We start from the raw sequence: 21,437 nt of genomic DNA on the forward strand, positions 1-21,437 counted from the left end.
GAAAAGCTAGTATATAGTATTAAACCACCAATATAATTTACAAATAGATCCTATAGTAGCTCTAAGGTGGGGAAGTATTTTACTTTGGTTAGTCATATAATTTAGAACAGCAACAAGCTTAATTATATACTAGACAGTTGCCTGTGCGATGCAGCGGCAATGGTGGTTGTGACAACGGTGTGGCAACCCGGCAATAGTCGCTGATGTGTTGCGGTGGCGTGGTAGTGATTGTAAATTAAGGGTTGGAGGATCTATGTTGTAAATTATTTTATTTAAGGTATTATAGGTATATATGTGATGATGCTTAATTAATAAATAAATAAAAAAAAAGGTAATATGATCATTTCAAAGTCTTAATTACTTAAAAAGAGAGAGGTAGTTTGCTTTATATAGTATTATAGAAATATAGATATAGATATAGATAATCGTCGTCGTCCGTTGTCAATACAAAATATGATACGGACTTATCTTTATAAACTTCAGGACATGTGATGATTTGATAAAGATGTATGTAAATAAAATAGTATATGTGAACTACAACCCATTATGAATTTCTCACAAGAGTCGATACAAAATTTGATGAAGAAGCATATAACGGCTAAGGTATACTTTTTTAAATTATTCACCATCTAATTTGTTAACTTAGATATATACAACTTAACCTAAAAAATCCCTATTATTATTTCGAAACTATATTTTCCTTGAAATGTTTATTATTGTTATTTATTTGGAGGCTCATAAGATGTTTACATAGGTATGTTTTCTCGTGGTGGTTATATGAACTTATCTTTAAAATGGCCCGGTCTGCACACAAGAGCAATTGGCGAGTAGCCCCCAAGAGGCCAAGATATATGGTACGTGTCCCCTCATAACATAAATGTAACTTAACACCTCCATTGTAGATCAGTTCATAATACTCTTATACAGTAACCATCTTTTCATCTGATGTTAGCAAGACTTTTTTGCAATAAACGCAGAGCAATGAAAGTTGTTGGGAACACTACTTGTTTCAATTGGTTCTTAATTAAATGATCAAGTTGAGATGCATATATATACTGGCTAAAGGTTCTACTTGCACAATCTAGCTATACCCATCATTTCAGACTCCGACAATTAGATCATATCTACAGGCCTTACAGCATTCGATAATTTTCTTTTGATGAAACATATACCATTAAATGGTCGAATTTGTCGGATCTTCTATAGTTAAAACAAAACAATTTTGGAAACAAAGAAGCGGTGTTTTTTGGGAACGATAAATAGAGTAGCAATATAGATCATGGTCCTTCATGAAACACATCACCATATAAAAGTGATGTGCTGCCAATTCCCCTTCATTTCATAAGGTTCAAGAGATCGATGAGCAAATATTTAGGGTAAAAATCCTACAGATTTATTCCAAAGAATATATTGAACCCCAAAGCTATAGGTAAAAACCAGGGATGCGCCAACTAGTTGGAGTAGCATCATTAGCGAAGCATGCTATCTGAAATTATAAAAACTTTACTAGCACGGTGTGCAATGCGGTGCTGGCGGCAACTAGTGGCGATGGGCCAATGGTGGCGACTATTGGTCGTGGTGACAGCGTCTAGTGGTGTATTGGTGTATGTTAATATAAATGTAACTGATATAAAGATGATAAGTAATTCAAAAGAAAAAAATGGTAGTAGAGGTATTTAAAAGATTGTAGTTTAAGGTGTAAATTATTAAATTTGAGTTATAAAGTGTAAATTAATTTATTATTGGTAAACTGGGTAATCTATACTACCTATATAAACAAACTACCCCCTTCCCATTCAACTCTCTACCTTTGAATGACCTAATATACCTTTTATATTTAAACTACCCCACACACCTTATCCCTTAAATTTCGAGATTACCCTTAATAAAAAAACCTACAATTACCTAAAACCCCTATTGTTATAAATCCCCATTTACTCTAAAATTATTGCTGAAGGTATTGCTACGGATAAGAAAAAAGTATAACTCACAAAATTACGAACCAATTATATCCTTTGTATGTTCGTATTAAATTTTAATCTTTGATTATTATTTTTTTAAATTGCCTTAGTCTCCTCCCCTACAATTGTAAGTGGTTATTTTTCATGGTTAGTGTTTGCACTTCATTATTTTTTTCACCTAATCCGCGACTTATTTTTAGAATGATATATACGGTTAGATCCTGCATTGACGCATCTCATGAAAGTAAACTGAACGTTATAAACCGTTACGATGTCTAAAGTGTTATAGACCGTCGCCGCTGCAACGCGCGAGCACCACTCTAGTATCTAATAAAATGTTCAATATTTGTTGTTGAGGCATTTCTAACATCTCATTTACTTTTACAATTTTTTTCGAAAAATATAAGGAGGTTACAATTTTTATATATTAACATAAATAAAACATAATGTCTTTGCGTTAAAAAAAAAAAAAACTTAATGACCTAAAGATAACCCCCTAAAATATTAACATTTGTAAACTCTAAAAGAACAATTGCTTAGAGATATGAACTTCTCATCAACCATAAATGGACATCTTCTGCTATGCATTAGACCAATGAATTACTTGTATTATAATATTGCTTATTATTTAATACATATAGCTTTTCGATTCTATTCTTATGCTTAATTATTTAAAACGCAATCATTTTTTCTTTAATTCTTCCACGATATAGAACCATCGCATTGCATGGATGCTCATATAATTACGTTAAATCGAGTGCTATTAGACATTCGGGGCACTCTTATTTTTTTAATCAGTAAATGCTCAGTGAATAAGATATCTAAATGGAAAACTATCATTAATATCCTAATTCTCTTTAAATTTCTATTTTATATAAAAATAACTAATTGTAAACATACCTATCCAATTTAGTGGGATTAAGACTAGTATACAAATAAACAAGAAATGATAGTTTTTCAAATAAACTTATATTGTTTGTTTTTGGTACAGTTTATATTTTTGTTATGTTGTTAAAGCTAAAATTAATTTAATTTTAATAAACTGAAACAACTGAGTATCTGAGATTGAATTTTAAATAGTTCCTATGATAAAAGGACGAGACAAATTATCCGTGCGTTGTGGCGGTGAGATGGTGAGGTGATAGGTTGTAGAGTATGATAGATTATAAGAGGTGATAGGTTATAGAGTGTGATAGTCAAATGTATTAACCGTACGGGCTCCGCCTTCGGATTTAAAAGTTCGTTAAAAGTATATCGAATGACATCTCTAATGAAAGAGCATGAAATTTTAAGAACATCAGTATAATTTTAATAATTTATCGATATACAATTTTTGAGATAAAAGCTTTTGAATGAGTTTGAATGATAAAATGATTTATTGAGTAGAGAGAAAAATAAGTGGTTGAAATTTGAAGAGAGAGAAAAATAAGTGGTTGAGATGTATGTAAATGTATTGTACATTATGCATTAGTAGGTGTATATTGTTAAAAAGTTGAAAGCTAAAATAATTTGAAAGGAACAAATGCTTTATAATGTAGTAGAGATAAACAGAAACATGGACCCGACATCTGGGTCGGTTGCTCCCACTACGCCTGATCAGGAAATCAATGATCCCAACAAATAAGTGAATAACAGTGAGGCTGGGAGCCTGCAGGGGGGAGGCGGCATGAGTGCTGGCCCAGTACGACAAATGGGCCGTTCAAGGCATGCTTATTTAACATTTGTTGGAGTTCGGTTACTGGTGTGACTTTTTGCCAAAGTAGAGATATTATAATATCAAGATTGTTTTGTCCACTTGAATATGTAAAAGTAAAGCATTGCATAAAATCTATACCCGTGTAGTTATTCTCGAATGTGTTTTAGACTTTTTAGCGTAATGCGAGTATGATCTCAAAACAAAATAATATCTACCAATATATTAAAATAAAATTGAAAAGGCTATTGAACGACATGTGGCACTTATCATAGGTTTTAATTATCAATGGTAATTTAAAATGTGTCACATAAGTTCGGTAGCATGGAGTCAGATCGCTGACCCAATCTCTTAAGGTGGGTTTGGGTCAAACTAACTAAAAGATATTAATGTTTCTTTTTGGAGGAAATGGTCGTAGCGTTTAGCAGTTCGCTCTAGTTCAACGAGCGTTTCACTTTGCTTAAAGCTACAAATGACTTTGGTACCCAGGCCTCCATAATTAAACCTGTTATTCTTTTTTTTTTTTATACAACTTTTCGATCACAAGAACATTGCAGATATTACTCATATAGTAGTTTTATTCGATTTTGAATTGACCTGTTGATTTATGAGGATTCGTTGAAAGTTAGACTCCTATTGTTGGGTGAGGATTGCCTCAAGTTTTCTAGCTTGACTGGTCAAGTTGGGAAATCTTAACTTTTGAATTTCATCTAAGGGTTGATATGATTTTAACTTGACCCCTCGAGTTATTTTTAACTTGAGGGAATCTCCACCCCCTATTGTTTGCATTTGAAGATGACAAAGCATGCTTGATCAAAGATAGACGTCCCGTTTCAACATAATCTACTCACGGGAAATGGAAGTGGAGAAACCGATTAAATTCAGAATATGTAATTTTTTATTTTCATGACTATGTCATTTGCTTAAGTCCATTCGACATAGTTTTCACAATCTCGAGTGTGCAATTCTCAAATGGGGAGGATGGTTTGGGTTGGAAATTGAATTCATCCGAAATTTTCACGCTTAACTCCATTCGAAAACATATTGAAAAATCTATATTTAATTCTTTACACTAATGGAATTGGTTACCCATTTGGAAGGTCCTTGGCTTATTATTTGGCATGCTGAAATGAACAAGGTCTTAACAAAGGCAAGCTCTTCAAATTCAAAACATCGACGTTATCAACAAGTTTTGACCGTTTTGTGGTGAATGGGTAAAAACTATCAGTCTTTCTAGTTAGCTCAAGTGGTTGAGCACTTGTCTTACAAGCAAGTGGTCTTGGGTTCAAGATTTGCAAAGTACATAGGAAGTCTTTCTATGAAGAATTGACTTGGGTATACCCAAGTTCAACTCTGAGAAGGCAGGGTTTACCCCTATTGATCGTCGTGCTTTAGGGCGGGTTAGTAGGGGTTTTTCCTCCCATCGGGTATTTGAAATAGGCATTTCTACTTCGAGGGAGCTCTCTAACGCGGACCCGGTTAAGACAACGTATGTTAGACCTCTCGCTGTCGAATCTCGACACGAAGTTCTCAAGCGAAATTCAACTTTAAAAAAAAAAAAACCTTCTTAAATCTTGCTTCATTGCCTTAACTATAGAACCTCGTTAGTAGTTGGTGTGAGGTTCCCAACTTTTATGCTTTCCAGGCACGAGGCCTTTTCCAGATTCATAATCATCTTCCACAATTGGACAAAGAGATGGATTTTATTCAGCTCATAATTATTTATGCGTGTTGGTTATTGTGTAAAGCAAGAAATGACCACATCTTTGACAGTAGTTATCCAAAGAAAACATAAATTAAAAGTTTCTTATATTTGGAATTTTACAAGATCAAACTTAGGTTTCTTGATACAAACACCTAATCCTTCATTGATTTTAGGCTTATAGCATCGAAGTGTAAATGTTTATATTGTATATCTAACTATAATCATGTTCGTTGTATGTATTTAATTTTTAAACTTTAACATTGTATATGTAGCTAGGTATATACGACATCCATAATTTCAGATACACTGTCATGTCGAGTGTCTCAATTTACAAGCTTTTGATATAAAAATGTATAATTTTCTTACACATGTTAATAAGGCTGACATAACAGGTCACACAAAACCTGTTAAGACACGAACCTGTTAAGGTCAAACACGAACACGACCTGTTAACTAATCGTGTCATTTCTTTCAAACACGAACACGACACGAAAATTAACAGGTGCACCTGTTAAGAAACATGTTAACATATATATTATATAATTCTTGACTAATATTAAAAAAAAAAACTTTAACGATACAAAACCTCTTACAAATCTCAACTATTATATAGCGATAAGAATCCTTACATTACAAATGTTCATATACATCTTACCTTATAAAAATCATATATCAAATCATAATATCAATTGTAAGTATTTTATATATATGTATAATCTTAATAGGTCTTAACAGGTCCGAATCTGTTAAGACACGAATATTAACAGATCTTAACAGGTCCGGACTTATTAAGACACGAAACCTGTTAAGGTCAAACACGAAACATGTTAAGAACAGGCCGTGTCGTGTTAACAAGTTTCGTGTCAAAATTGCCAGCCTTACATGTTAACTACAACCTTTAGATTATATTTAACAAATACTTTGTATTTCTTATCCATAAATAAACTTATATCTATACATGTACTATCTTATAAAGCATTTTGTCCTTTTTTAAAATCTCAAAATATGATTTGAACTATCTAAAATTTATTAATTTAAACATCTCTAACTAATATACCTATAATACCCTTAAATCTCAATCACTCATTTCTTTCTCTCTGCTCAAATTTCAATCACTCAACTTTTTTATTCTCCTCTATAAATCATTTTATTCCTCTAATTCATTTAAAATCTTTTATCTCATCGTATATCGATAAATTATAAAAATTGTATGGTTGTTTTTAATATTTAATGCTCTATCATTAGAGATGTCATTCGATATACTTTCGAAAAATTTTTAAATTCGAGGTCGGAACTCATACGGCCAAGGCATTTGGCTATCACATTTCATGACTTATCACACCTCCTATGACCTATCACATCATATCACCCCTCCATGAGTCCATGACTTGCATTTTTAAATTGTGTGAGTACTTTCTCTCATAAAGTTAAACGAATCCGGTCCGTTTTTGAACGAAAGTTTTGGTGCTTTAGGGATTAATGAGATTAACATATTTGACCTATTCCAACAAGATAGTAAATGCTTACGATCCATTATTTCAATCACTTTATTTATGCTAATTTGTTAATGCAAGAGGCAAGTGCCCACCTATTTCCCGTTCGACACCCGGATTTGAGTACTAATTACGCAAGCAAATATACATAACTAAAACTCTATATCATTTATCTTTTTGAATTATAAAAGTGAGTTTCATAAAGCAAAGTTTGGTAAATATAAGGAAAAGTTGCAATTTGATGTACTGATAAAAATACGAATTGAATGTTTAAAATAAAACAAATAAAATAATATTTTTTAACTGTAGATTCTTATAAATCATGTTTTGATACTAATAAATTAATCATGAATTTCTCATGTTAAATGGTTTTATATCTGATGCATTAGTTTTACATAATAAATCTATCTATTGTGAATTTTCGTGCTTTTGATTTATATACTTGTCCTCTGTGAATTATAATGTATTTCAATTTTATCATGATTCAGTAATCATATATATTTACATTATACACAATATATATATGAGGAAAAGGAATATATAGATATGTTGTAGCCAACTTTAAGTGTAGAACTAATCAAAACTATTTCGTTTTGATTTTTGAAGAGAAAAGACACAAGCTACCATGATTGCGTTGTCGTGGGGATGAATTATCGGTTAAAGAAACAAGAGATTTAGGGATTTGAGGGAGGTTTGTTTTTATAATTTGGAGATGAGCTTTTCTTTCTATTTGATAGTCATCAGTGTTTATTATATATATAATCAAAACGACGTAATTTTGATGTGTATACAATATAACCACATATTCTTTTCCCCTAAATATATATACTATGAAGGATAAAGATATAAAAATTGGTGTGCTTATTCGTTACATGTAGCCTCTTCCATTATTGCAATTTTTTATTTTGCTCGTTTGACAAAGATTTAAATTCCACTATATAACACTTATCTACCTCCACCCTACGTACTAAATAATGTTTTGAAAATCATGCATTTAGCCGAATGCCTCCGGACTTTCTCCATTGACTCAAGAAGTTGCTACCTAATAATTACGATGACCCACGCGTTCGTCTAACGGTTAAGCTATCAAGCTTGTAGGTTGGGAAACAATAAATACAACCGATTTTGATGGAGACACTTTACATATATATATATATATATATATATATATACTCGATGCAAATTGTGCAAATTAACCAAGTCAAAGATGTCAACCACATTATATAATACCATTATCCAAAAAATAATGGAGTAATAATGCATAAATAGATAAAGATAGTACGTAGTACATAATATTATTTGTAATGCACCACACTAACAATTTATTTTATTGGTGTTAATGTAATACATTGACTCAAAATTCTGATATATATGATGTTCAAGATTAATTACTAAAATATTGAAACCAAATTGGTATCGAACGATATCAGGACCAGTACTCAGTACCTAGCTAGTAGATACAAGAATTCGGTATTAGTTTTGATTTTTAGTTGGAGCAATTTTCAATTTCGGTATTAGTTTTGATTTTACTATATGATATTTTTATCGTCAATTTATCATAGTTATGGTTATTGTTTAAATTGAAGTATACGTTAAAAAGAAGTATATATAGTTAATAGTTTGATATGCAGATTAAAACCAAATCGTTTACACATCAAACATCCAATAAACGGCAACCAACAACAACCACTCGGCAACTGTTTCGTCGTTATGTTTTCTTTGATGTCATCATATAATTGGAAATTAACATATATATGTAGATATTCAAAATTGAACCCGAATATAGAGATGGGAACATTAAATAAAAAGAAAAATCAATGGACAAAATAACAGTCAACAAGGTAAAATCGGTATTGAGGTTACACCAATTAATAAGAACACGATAAATGGAACATTAAACCAAATTACAAAATCATGACGCATTTGGGTTCTAATACAAATCAAAGCTTTAGACTCATGGTGCCAGTATTAAGTATTTTGTGAGTAAAATGGCCAGAATCGGGTTTAAATCATTTTATATTTGAAGGCCCCCAAATTTTTTTTTTTTTTAATATGAACTTAAAAACGAACATGCAGAATCGGTACCATTTGCAATTTTAAAAAAAAGAAAATTTTGTTATATGAACTTAACAATGAATAAAAACTTTTTTTAAAAAAATCCTACGGACCTCATTTTTTTGCCAATGATGGCCAACTAAGGCGGTGAGAGGCACTCTTGGTTATTTAATTAAGGTCTTGAGTTTTTTCCTCCGATTATTTATTACGCATCATGTTCAACATCTCGTTGTCTATGATACGTACAAGGTTTCACCATTACACGATGAGGTTTCTCTGATATTTGTATGTTGACTAGAAGTTCAAAAAGAATACATACCCCGTTTTAATATAATGCATATAGAAATTTGAATTAGTAACAAGTAAAGAGTTTGTTGGTTTGATCATTTTGGAGGTAGAATAAGGCTCAATGACCATAAAGTCATGAGCTCGAATCTCATAAGGGGATTTTTACGGACTAGTTGGGTATTTCTGTAATTGATAACTTGATGTTGGAATATGATCGAGTAGCACCACTAATGGCATAATGATAATCCAATGGTACGTTAGTCATTAAAACATTTGTCGTTAATAAAAAAAACAAATAATACAAATAAGGTTGGTGGCCCATTAATAATATACCAATATCTTGAGATTTTAAACCATGATTCAAATTTTCAAATCTTGAGACTCGAGGATACATTTTAGTATTTTCGTGAAATTGCTAAGATTCATTTTAGACATTCGAATTAATTTATAGGATCATTGTCGTGCAGAAAAATGTGCTTAGTAAACGGTGCTCCATTTTTGTTTGGAATTACAATGCACTGGTAATAAAATTATAAGAGTAGTCACAATACCCTCGTTCCCACTCGTTCTCCCCCCGTTCACTCTTGGAGGACGAGTGCACACCGTTAGGTGTGACTTGTCCTTCAGTTCGTTTTCGTTTCTTTTTGTTTCAATGCAACAACTATAAATGAAATTTCAAATTTTTTTACACAAATGGCCCCTGAACCGCCCTATTTCATAATTTTAAAAAATTTACACTTTTGGTCCCTATTATATATATATATATATATATATATTTACAAACCATTTACCTTCTTATTCTCTATTTAAAAATACACACTCTTCTAAGCAAATAACACATTCACAAAAGAACCATGGCAAACAACATACGAAATATGACCGTTCACGATGCAAAAATGGGCATGCAGGATCACATGCTTAACGATTTTACAAACCGATCTGCAGTTAACAATGTGATTGATAACATATATAACTTCCAACAAAGCGGCAATCACAACCAAAATTAAACGACTTGAAGCTGCAGAACATGCTCGTAACGCCGTCGAAGATGAGTACATTATTTATCTTCAGCAGAAGATCGACTGGCTCAATCGAACTATTTTCCAGCTTACCACTTCTACTACCACTTTAAATGCCACTCTAGACCATGGTTTCAAATATCGGCCATATCATCGGCCTTCAACTGATACGATATATGGGTTATCAGCTGAACTTATCGTTTTGGTCAAATGTCGGTCAATATTGGTCAATATCGGCCAATATCGGTCAAATATCGACCAATATTGGTCAAATATCAGTCAATATCGGTAAAAAAAAGTTGACTTTGTTTTTTTTAAAAACACGGGTTAAAACAAAAAATAGGGTTTTTGATTTTAAGATTAAAAGGTATGTAAAATTTGCTTCGTAACAAAGCAATTATGATTGAAAGGTATGTAAACTTATGTCAAATTGTATATATTGTTGGTATATAAATATATATTTTAGATAAATTCCTTTACAATCTAGGGTATCCGATATATCCCCGACATATCCGATATATCGCATATCGGGGGATCGGCCGATACGATACCAAAATCGATATTTACAACCTTGCTCTAGACCACGCATTATTCTGGCAAGGCGCTATTGGTGGTGGTCTTCCTGATGATTACCTGACTAAACCTGGGGAGGGGTACGCATCTTCGCAACCGGGTGACGCTGTTGGGTCTCCTGAACCATATCGGTACATTCATCGCAATGATGGCGACAGTACTGTGGACTCGGACTACTCCGAGTGTTAGTCCTATGTATGCTTTAAACTAATGTGTTAGTATTAAGTGTGTTTATTGTAACATCCCAAACTTTTCGAGTTTGACTCATTGACTTGACCGTTAGTCAACGTTAGGTTCGTTAAGATTATATGCCCTATATGTGATTATGTGATTAAATGCTTATGTGTTTTATGTGAAACGATTAATATGATGTATATGAAAGTCATTAAAGCAATGTTATGAAAGTTAAGTGCTTGTTAGATCGTTAAGTCTCCCGGTAGGTGAATTAAGCTAAAAAAGTTAAGTTTAGAAGTTGAGGGGCCCTAAGTGTAAGATTAGGAGTTGATGGCCAGGGGTTAAGGTGCAATTAGGTATCCCTAATTGTCACAACATCAGGTCATACGTGAAAAATACCCCCAGCCTATCCTCCCTCCCTCTCCTTGCAAGTTTCCTTCAAGATCTCATCGTTTCGTGGCGTTTTGTTTAGATCTTGAATCCATAAAGTTATCTACAGGTATTAAGGGTAAATTTCCTTTGAAATCTGATCATATGAGTCTTATATGTGAATTCAATCCAGGCCATGGGGTTTGGGTTGGGTTATCTAGTTGATTGATCATCGATTTCATGTATTCGAGTGATTAAATGATTGATTTATGTTAGCAAAAGATAAAAGGTTTGATTGATGGATTAAAGTCATAAAAAGTGTTGTAAAAGAGGTCAATTTTAAGTCCCCAGGTCGGGCTAAAGGTTTAAGATTGAATGAGAATCGTTTAGAGCAATTTCGAAATTGGGTTTGCTGGTCGGCACCCCAGGTGCGACGCACCATGTGGGAGGTGCGACGCACCACTGCCAAGATTGGGAATTTTGATTTTCGAAGGGAGCCCGATATGCGACGCACCAATGGCAGGTGCGGCGCACCTATACCTGATCTGAGTTTTCTGTATGATTGGTGTGACGCACCACTAGGGAGGTGCGACGCACCTGATGCTCAGGTTGTACAAAATATTTCGTTTAGCTTATAGATCGATCTTGTACTCATTCTAGGTTGTCGAGAGCACTTAGCAAGCACAATAAGATACTCATAACTGGTTGGTTAGCTATACCAAGGTAAGATAACATCTTTTGTCACCTGTTGGTACAACAAAACACGTTTTCATAAGTTAGACCTTCCAATTGAATATGTATGTACATTTTATGTTTATGGGTGATTATGGAATGTTACTATGGGGCATGATGCTTATCTTTTATGATATATGAAATGTATATGCAGGTTGCAAATGCATAAGGTAAGTTCCCATGTTACGAAATGATGATATGCTTATGTAAAGTGAATATGTAATGATGACATGATTATGATAGGTGATTATGGAATGATGTTATGATTATGTTATATGACCATGAAGTGATGATACGTTTATGATAAGATTTTATATGTGGCTTAATCACTTAGTCACTAGTCCTTTGATTAGGATTGCCATGTTCACGTGCACGTTAAGGGCCCTAAATTAAAGATGATATATGATTAACTTAGGTGAAAGTGTAGCCTACATTAATATAAAGTAAAGATAAAAGTGATTAGTTTAGGTGAAAGTGTAGCCTAAACTAATGTAATAAAGAAGTCTCGAGCATATTTAAAGTTGTGTTAAGCTTAACCCGTGCTAGTTGTAAAGCTAGTGCGTATGTGGTCACTTGAGTTGGTTCTTGTGGCATAGTTATGTTTGTTTATTCCGGGTGGAGTAACTAACCACCAATGCGTAAAGGCATAAACGGTTTATTCAGTTGGAAATGACTTTGTCTTTCCTTAACGACGCCGATGGACCCCTTATTGGTTACCCATCATGTCGGGTGTGAGGACTCCCTGTATTGTCTATGACCGCCTACACACAACCCCACATCCCTATGTAAGTGGCATAAGTCACTTAGCCTACGTCTACGCAAAGAAACAAAGAAAAGATACGAAGTAAAGAAAGTTGCGTAAGAAAGTTAGGCATACTTAGGATTATGATGTTCCTAATGTGTTATGCTATATGATGCTTATGATGTTCATGATGTTTCTTATGATTATGATGTTTATGATGCTCATGTGATATTAACGTATAACGATGATATGATTTTGTTAATATATCTAATCGGCAAATGTTTTCAAATATGTTATTCTTACTTAGCTAATTTATTAGCTAACACTTGTTCTTTGAAAATGTTGTACCATCAGATTAGATGAGTTGGAGCTAGAGAAAAGATAGCTTGGTGAGGATGGGTAGAAATATTAAAGACGATAGCATTTATGTTCTTGATGCTTAAACTACCCTTAGCCTTTTGTTTGGCTACTTCATTTACGATATTATGATTAAAGACTATGTAATAATGCTTGACATTTATGTTAGTGCCAAGACTTGGATTTTCTTTTATTATTTCGATGATGCATTTAGTAACACCACATGTTTTCAAATGTTTCATCCGATTACGGATGGACAGATTTATATGAGATCCTTTTCCGCTATTATTAAACGACGTTAGGCGAATGTTTTTGAAAATCCAGTTTTTTAAATGACGGGTGTTACATTTATGCTTTAATATTATTAATGTGTTAGTTATGTCTGTTTTATTTTATTGTATTGTATGTTTTCTATTTAATAAAATTTTTAAGTGTGTTTTTATTAAAAAAATTAAAATTGTATAAGTTAGAGGGTTAAAAGTGTATAATTAAATAAATGGTACAATATTGGGTTAAAAAGGTAAAAATAAATAAATGGTGAGTCCTAGACTAGTCTTGACATTGTGGGTGTTTTGGAGGATTAGTTTTTGATTAGTTCTTAGGTTGATGTGGTGCTGACAAGGACTAATCCTTGGAGAATAAGTCCCAAACACTATAAATGCTTTAAGCTTTATATACTCAAAATGAAAATAATAAACTAAAAATTTAATGGAAAGAAAGGGCCAAACAAAAGTAACTGTGACGTGGCTAATGTAAAGACAAGGCATCTTATGTGTTTGTGATGCAATAAGAAACGGGATTCATATCCCAACCATAAATTTTTGGTATCTAGACCATACATACTATTTGCAGCGATAGTCGTTGTAAATAATGCGGGTCCTTCTGTCTGTAATGACAAATTTGACAAAAAATAACGGGCTCCTGTTAGTAATCGCTGCAAATAGTTGAATATAAACAAAAACACCACTATTTGCAACGATAATCGCTGCAAATAGTCTGGTTTAATTACCAAAAAAATGGTCGGGATACCAGTCGCCATCAAAAATAGATCTTGTACATAAATCTGATTTCCTATTATATAGGTCACTAGGTACAAAAATACTAATGAAAGTTAGGAGGAAAAGTTGAATATATCACGAACGTAGGACGACACATCTACAATCCCCCAAACAAATTTGAAAAGGAAAATGTACTTTCCCTTGAAGCAATAGTAAACAATTATTCTGCATATGGTTTGTCTAACTGAATTCACAGCGAGAACTAACTGTCAAATGAAGGGGCTAATGATTTATATACACCGAAATCATTTTTACGTGACGGAAAGTTATGGATATACTCTAATTATTTACACACTTCTAAGTTTAAATTGAACTTTTTAGTTTTGTATTACAAAATTTGGGTATAAAATATAGTCGGACGGTATCAATTGGTTTCATTAACTCACTGTCAGCTTAAAATTATAGTTCATGTAATAGACCAACTTAGTTATGGTTCTTTAAGAAAATAGTATATTTTTGTCATCAAGTTTATTGATGTTGAACTTTTTTTATATATTAATTAAGTTGATTAAATATTACAAGTATTTAATTTAACTTGTTATGATCTTGGTAAGTTTTCTATTTCAAATCTTTAAGTGATAAGGTTTGTCATCTATTTACATTGAGAATCTATTAAGTAACGAGACTTTTTAACATAAACCTGGTTAAAACAATTTTTGGTTAACTCTTACTATATATGAATAATTCAAGCTTATTAAAAAAGATTAAATCCCTTTCACATGAAAAAAGATAAGTTAATTGAATATAGATATATAGTAGTAATGCAGGATGGAAAAAATATCAAATTTTGTATTAATTATAAATTTAAACATTGTGATAAAAATCATTATCATATATTAATATATTCTAAAGATAAAAAATATATATAAAAAAGAAAAATCCACCTTCTGAATTGAAATATACCTTTATATTAAAAATGCACTTCTAAATTTTATATTAAGGTTACAACTATTTATGTATTTTAATTACAGTCCTAAAATTGTACGAGTACTATTTAGCAAGATGAAAAAGAAAAGAGGAAGAAAAAAAACGCTTTTACACGTATTCGTTTAGTCCAATAACATTTTCATACTTTAACATCACGTTAGTAGAAGAAGCAGCGGACGTTAGTAGCACCGGCGGCGTCTAGCCCGCGTCTAAAAGGTTACTTCTAATATTAGAAGTGTGTCTTTGATGTGTTAGAGGGGAAGAATAGGAAAAGAAATGGGTTAGAAGTGAGGGTTATAAGGAAGGGGTATTCTTAATATGTCTAGAAGTGATAAATAGTGTTAGAAGTGGGTTAGAAGTGGTACCTTATAAGTATAGTCCTTAGAAGTAATACTTTTAGGTTCGGTGATTGACCTATTCACATCATCTTCTCGTTTACAAATGCAAATACAAACGTTGGTGGGATCCTCTGTTTGACTTTTCTAAACTTAAATTATGAAAACAACGTACACTATAGCTTGAATGAATAGTACTATCATGGAAACTTGAAAACTTTGACTTATTCAAAAGGAGAATTGAAAACGTTTATCCCTATATTTTAAGTGAATATCATCATCTCTAAATATAAACTACCGTGGTACCCACGTAATACAGTAGTTGAGTCACATAATACAGTAGTTGAGTGATGGTGGCCTGATGGGGATGACTATTGATGGTAGGGGCTACGTCAAGGATGTAAATAATTTAGGTAAAAGTAATTGACTCAAACGGTTGATGGAGATACTTTAAAAGATAAAACATTGATAGTGTAATTTGTTAAGCGGGTAATGTATGTGAAAATACTTTAAGGAATGTTAGGCAAAAATATTACATAATTTTAATACTTTAAAAAATAGAGTGTTGTTTTTTATATAAAATAGTATAGATAAAACATAAATCTTCATTTCAAAATAAGGAAATTTGGATTTTTAGATTAAGCATAAGTTTTAATTGGGGTCTTTACATCAAAATGATAATGTTATATACCCTTTTTTAAATTGTCTTTAGATATAAATTTAGTTTAATAAATTTAGATATAGTTATTAGTTATTAAAATTCATTTTTATATTTTTTAATTGTAGAAAAACAATTATTTTAACGATATAATTATGGAAATTAACTTCTAAATTTTATATTATACTTTTTAAAATAAGTTTTTTTATTTTTTTTTTAAATTATATCCTTTTATTTTATTTCGTACATTTTATCAAATTATGAGTTTATATCGGATTTTTATCATATAGCGTAAAGAAAATTGGTTATAAGTATTTAGCGTTTTACATCGTCAGTATATTACAATATTTAGATAAAAGATATAAACAATATGTATATGAAAGATTGTAAAAATAACAAAATCGTCATTTTTTTATCATCTTTTATCTATGTAAATTTAATTACGATATTATAGAAATGTAGCATGTCATTAAGTAAAAATTAATTAATACACTTTGTTGTATAACTTATATAATATGATAAATATCTATATGTATAATAATAAAAAGCATTTCACCTTCTTTTCCTCTTCACTATTCGAAAGATAAATTGTATCTAATTTATCTTTTTAAACTCAACACACGTAACATCTAACATACAATCCTTCGGGGTGCCCAGATCATGTAGAGAATAGGATGGAGGTATTGTACGGGCATCATATGACTCATACAGGATGAGTCGATGGCTATCCAATTGTGGTACTGGGGCTAGGATTCCCTCCATTACTCTTTACAATCTTACATGTTTTATCAAAAATACTTTGAATTAATTAGTTTATATCAGCTAATCATCAACTCTAAAAATAAATATAGTACCTCTTTTACATCAATATATTTACATCGATAATCTATATTATTCGTCGTCATCAATCCGCTGCCACCACCACCACCATCTTTGTTGCCGCATAGCACGATCAATAATCTAGTATCAATATTGTTCTACGCGTATAAAAGCGTGAGAAATTTTAATAATTTATTCACTCTAACTAAAAGTCTGAATAATTGTCATATTAATTGTAGCAAGCAAAAGAATGAGTTTAATAAAAAGAAAAAAAAAAAAACTCATGCACGTTTTTACATATACACATCATGTTTACGTTTGGTCGATCATATCGGTTCAAGTCATTCCAATATTTATTCTGATCGTCGTGGATCATGTTGTTCTAAATCCATGTCTCATTTAATTTGACCCGGCCCACCCGAGAGATATATGTTGATATTATAATTCTTATTATTTTGGTTTGCTAGTTTTCTATTTGATTATAATTCAACCGGATGTTTTCAGCCAATAAATACAAGTATGGGTGATTATGAAAATTCAGATACTGTAAGAGATCAACATTCCAAAAATGTTGTTTTGCATCTTCTCTATCATTATTTGAGAGGCCCGTTTGGTCAAATATGTATAATTATTAAATATACATGTATACTTGTACAATTTTTGTTATATTATAATAATATACGGACAACCACACAATACAATGACAGGTGGTGATAGCAACAACGGTGGTTGCGGGTGGCAGTGACAGGCACGGCGATGACAACGGTGGTGATGCAGTTATAATATAAAAGTGATTGATATAAATGAGGGTTGTGAAATATATGTTGTAAATAACTTCAATAAAAGTATATTATAATTATATTAAGTAGAGATATTTAAATTTCTAGTGAAAAAAAAAATTATCTATATATAATTAAAGAAACCTAAAAACTTTAAAAATATCTACTTGTATTATTACCATATTTATTTGTGAGACATGTTGTACTCAAGGAAAAGAAAATTTTATTTAAATATAATTAAAAAACCTAAAAGTTTTAACATTCTGGTAATAATCATCAATATCTTCACAAACTTTGTTTTTATATTTTACAAATATAGATATATCAATACAAATTTTATCACTATTGAAAAAATGTCAGGATTTTTTTATTGATGCAAATGTGTACATATTCAATAAGGTTAGGTATTCTAAAAAGATGAAAATTCTCTAAAGTTAAAACCCAACTTTATTGGTAAAGTTGATATCTTAACCATTAGATTAAAATCAAAGGCCAACATTCAAAAATCATATTTGAATCTTGACCTTTGATTTTAGTCCAATAGTCAAGATGTGATAAAGTTGAAAACAATTTTAGATGATCTCCATCTATTGTAAAACAAGTATTAAAGTAAAAGATATAGGACAACATCTTGACCATTAGATCATGGTTAAATTGATGCACGAAGATTCACGAAACAATTGATGCACGATGATTTTCATGATGTACGGTGATTTCTAGTGAAGAGAAATGTTTTATTTGTTTTACTTTAATACTTGTTTATTTTACCTAAAACATATTCAACAAATATAACATAATTGCATTTTGATAACCAATGAGTTATGTTGGATTTGAGAATTTATAATAATGCATTTTATATTTTTGTATATTTTTTCATTTATATTAAAAAAATAATAATAATAATTTGAAAATACAACTCGAGCATACAAGTGGTACACATCCCTTTTTATACAAATGTTGTTTCTACTATATTTCACAACCAAAAAAAAAAAACTTGCAACTTTGCAAGCAAGCATACACATTATCTCTCTTTCTATCCTCAATCCTTCGGTTCCCCAATCTTTCTATATATATCTCCACACATCTCTCTGTATCTCAATTTCTACTTATAGTAAGATATGGATTATGTTTTGACCACCATTTTATGTTCCCCTCTCTTCTACATTCTCTACATTATACTCAAGTTTCTTGATAAAAAAAGGCATCAAAATTGTTACATTCTAGATTACCAGCTCTACAAGCCCTCCGATGACCGGAAATTATCCACCGAGTTTTCCGGAGACATAATTAGGAGAAACAAAAACTTGGGGCTTAATGAGTACAAGTTCCTTCTCAAAGCCATTGTAAGTTCCGGCATTGGTGAAGAGACCTATGCCCCCAAGATGGTGTTTGAGGGTCGAGAAGAAAACCCTACTCATGAAGATGCTATTAACGAGATGGAAGAGTTTTTTGAAGACGGTATTGGAAAACTCTTCCATCGTACTGGGATTCAGCCAGATAATATTGACATTCTGGTTGTCAACGTCTCCATGTTGACCAGTATGCCATCTTTATCTGGTCGAATTATAAATCGGTACAAAATGAGGGAAGATGTGAAAACATATAATTTATCAGGAATGGGGTGTAGTGCAAGTTTAATTTCAATTAATCTTGTACAAAGTATAATGAAAACAAATAAAAATAAATTGGCATTGGTTGTTACATCCGAATGTTTGTCTCCAAATTGGTATACGGGTAATGATCGGTCAATGATACTATCAAATTGTTTGTTTAGGTCAGGTGGGTGTGCCATGGTCCTAACCAACAAGCCTAGTTTGGCTTATAAGTCCATGTTCAAGCTAAAGGTTATGGTTCGGACCCACCACGGCTCAAAAGATGAAGCCTATGGTTGTTGTGTACAAACTGAAGATACTCAAGGTCGCGTGGGATTTCACCTAGGAAAATGCCTTCCAAAAACAGCAACACGAGCATTTGTCGAAAACCTAAAAGAAATTGCACCAAAAATCCTACCAATGCGTGAACTCCTTCGATTTGCAACCCTCTCATTTGCCCGAAAAATGCTTCAAAAATTTTTGGGGAAATCCTTTTATCCTACTAGACCAATGATTAACTTCAAAACCGGAATTGACCATTTTTGTTTGCACACGGGAGGGAAAGCGGTTATCGATGCAGTGGCTCAAAGTCTGAGCCTGAGCCAGTTTGATATCGAACCGGCACGGATGACCCTGCACCGGTTCGGTAACACATCGGCTAGTAGTCTTTGGTACGTTCTTGGTTACATGGAGGCTAAAAAGAGGCTAAAAAAAGGTGATAAATTATTTATGATTAGTTTTGGTGCGGGTTTTAAATGCAATAGTTGTTTATGGGAAGTGGTTCGAGATCTTGAAGGTGAAGGGAATGTATGGAAAGATTGTAACATCGAAAATTATCCACCAAAAACATTGGAAAATCCTTTCTTGGCGAAATATGGCTGGATTCAAGATGAAGATATCACAACATTCAAGTTTCCACAGGAAGATTAAACAAAATAAATAAATAAAAAGGAAAAGCAAAAGGTCTCATTTTTTCCCCATTAAATCATTGTTTTATTTATAGCAAAAATATTTGAATATTTTTTCATGTTTATAGTATAGTATTGTGCATGTATTTATTTTGGTGGTTGTGATGTTTGTTCTTTTATCATGGAAAGGAACAAAAAGAAAAATGTACAAGTTTGCTACCTTCAAATTCTTTTACTTCTAAATATATATTGGTAACGTAAAATTACTTTTAAATCTATTGTATCCATTCTTTTAATTTAATTAAAGAGAATGCGAAAAGTTTACTGATGAGTGAAAATATTCCATTTGGGTTGCAACCTTATAATATCTATAAATTTATAAACTTTTATAAAATATATTAAAACTCTATTTTAAGTAATTTAAGCACTTTTTTTCAATATCACACATTATTTTTAATTTTGTATCTTTAAACACAATCAAACAAACACCCTATCAAAATCTAACACACAGTCACTTCTTTATCTTCTTCCTATTTATACACACGCATATCAATTCCTCTCCCACTGTTTTGTATTATCATCACCGTTTAACCGTCACAACGCGCGATCATCAACCCTCGTTCATTTACAAATTAGGTATTCATATACTCCTAGTTTGTTTCTTTTCCCTTTTTTTAATTGGTCATTTATGATTATTTGACCGGGTATTCACAGTTTTCTTTTTATGACTATCTATACTCCCTATATAAATAAACTACCCCTCTTCAAATTAAACACTCTACCTTTAAATTCCCTATTTTACCATTTTAATTTACACTACCACCAAACACTTTAATCCTGAAATATCGAAAATACCTTTAAGAAAACCTTACGCCCAATTTGTCTCCCTTCCCTTCCCCTGAAGTTGCTCACATATTATACCAAAAAACACACTCATACCCCCCCCCCAAAGAACAAAAGACACGCATACATCCCTTCATAACCGTCTCCCTTTAAAACACATATAGCCATCGCCCCCCAAAACCACCGTCGTGTCCGTCGTTTAAAACACACATAGGCATAGGTACGGTGATCTGGTAATCGCACAGGTACCGCTAATTAACCAGTTTTTTTTCCTATACCTCGTCGCATTGCGCGGATACAAAGCTAGTACATTATATATGTATGTATTATTAATTAGTTTATTTAATGATATTTAAT

The 21,437-nt window shown here is 32.0% G+C and overlaps 1 protein-coding gene across 1 annotated transcript; it reads left to right on the forward strand.

The window, feature by feature from the left end:
- Positions 1-18,732: 18,732 nt before the first annotated feature.
- On the forward strand, positions 18,733-20,482 carry LOC122607039 (3-ketoacyl-CoA synthase 12-like). Its single transcript, XM_043779961.1, has one exon. It carries the CDS (start codon positions 18,856-18,858, stop codon positions 20,257-20,259), a length of 1,404 nt encoding a protein of 467 aa, XP_043635896.1. The 5' UTR covers positions 18,733-18,855; the 3' UTR covers positions 20,260-20,482.
- The last annotated feature ends 955 nt before the right edge of the window (positions 20,483-21,437 follow it).

Source organism: Erigeron canadensis, chromosome 7 (genome assembly GCF_010389155.1).
Source record: "Erigeron canadensis isolate Cc75 chromosome 7, C_canadensis_v1, whole genome shotgun sequence".
NCBI lineage: Eukaryota > Viridiplantae > Streptophyta > Magnoliopsida > Asterales > Asteraceae > Erigeron > Erigeron canadensis.

Excerpts from the sequence above, each read along its gene's own strand:
- LOC122607039 (XM_043779961.1), top strand. The coding sequence starts at position 18,856 with ATGGATTATGTTTTGACCACCATTTTATGTTCCCCTCTCTTCTACATT.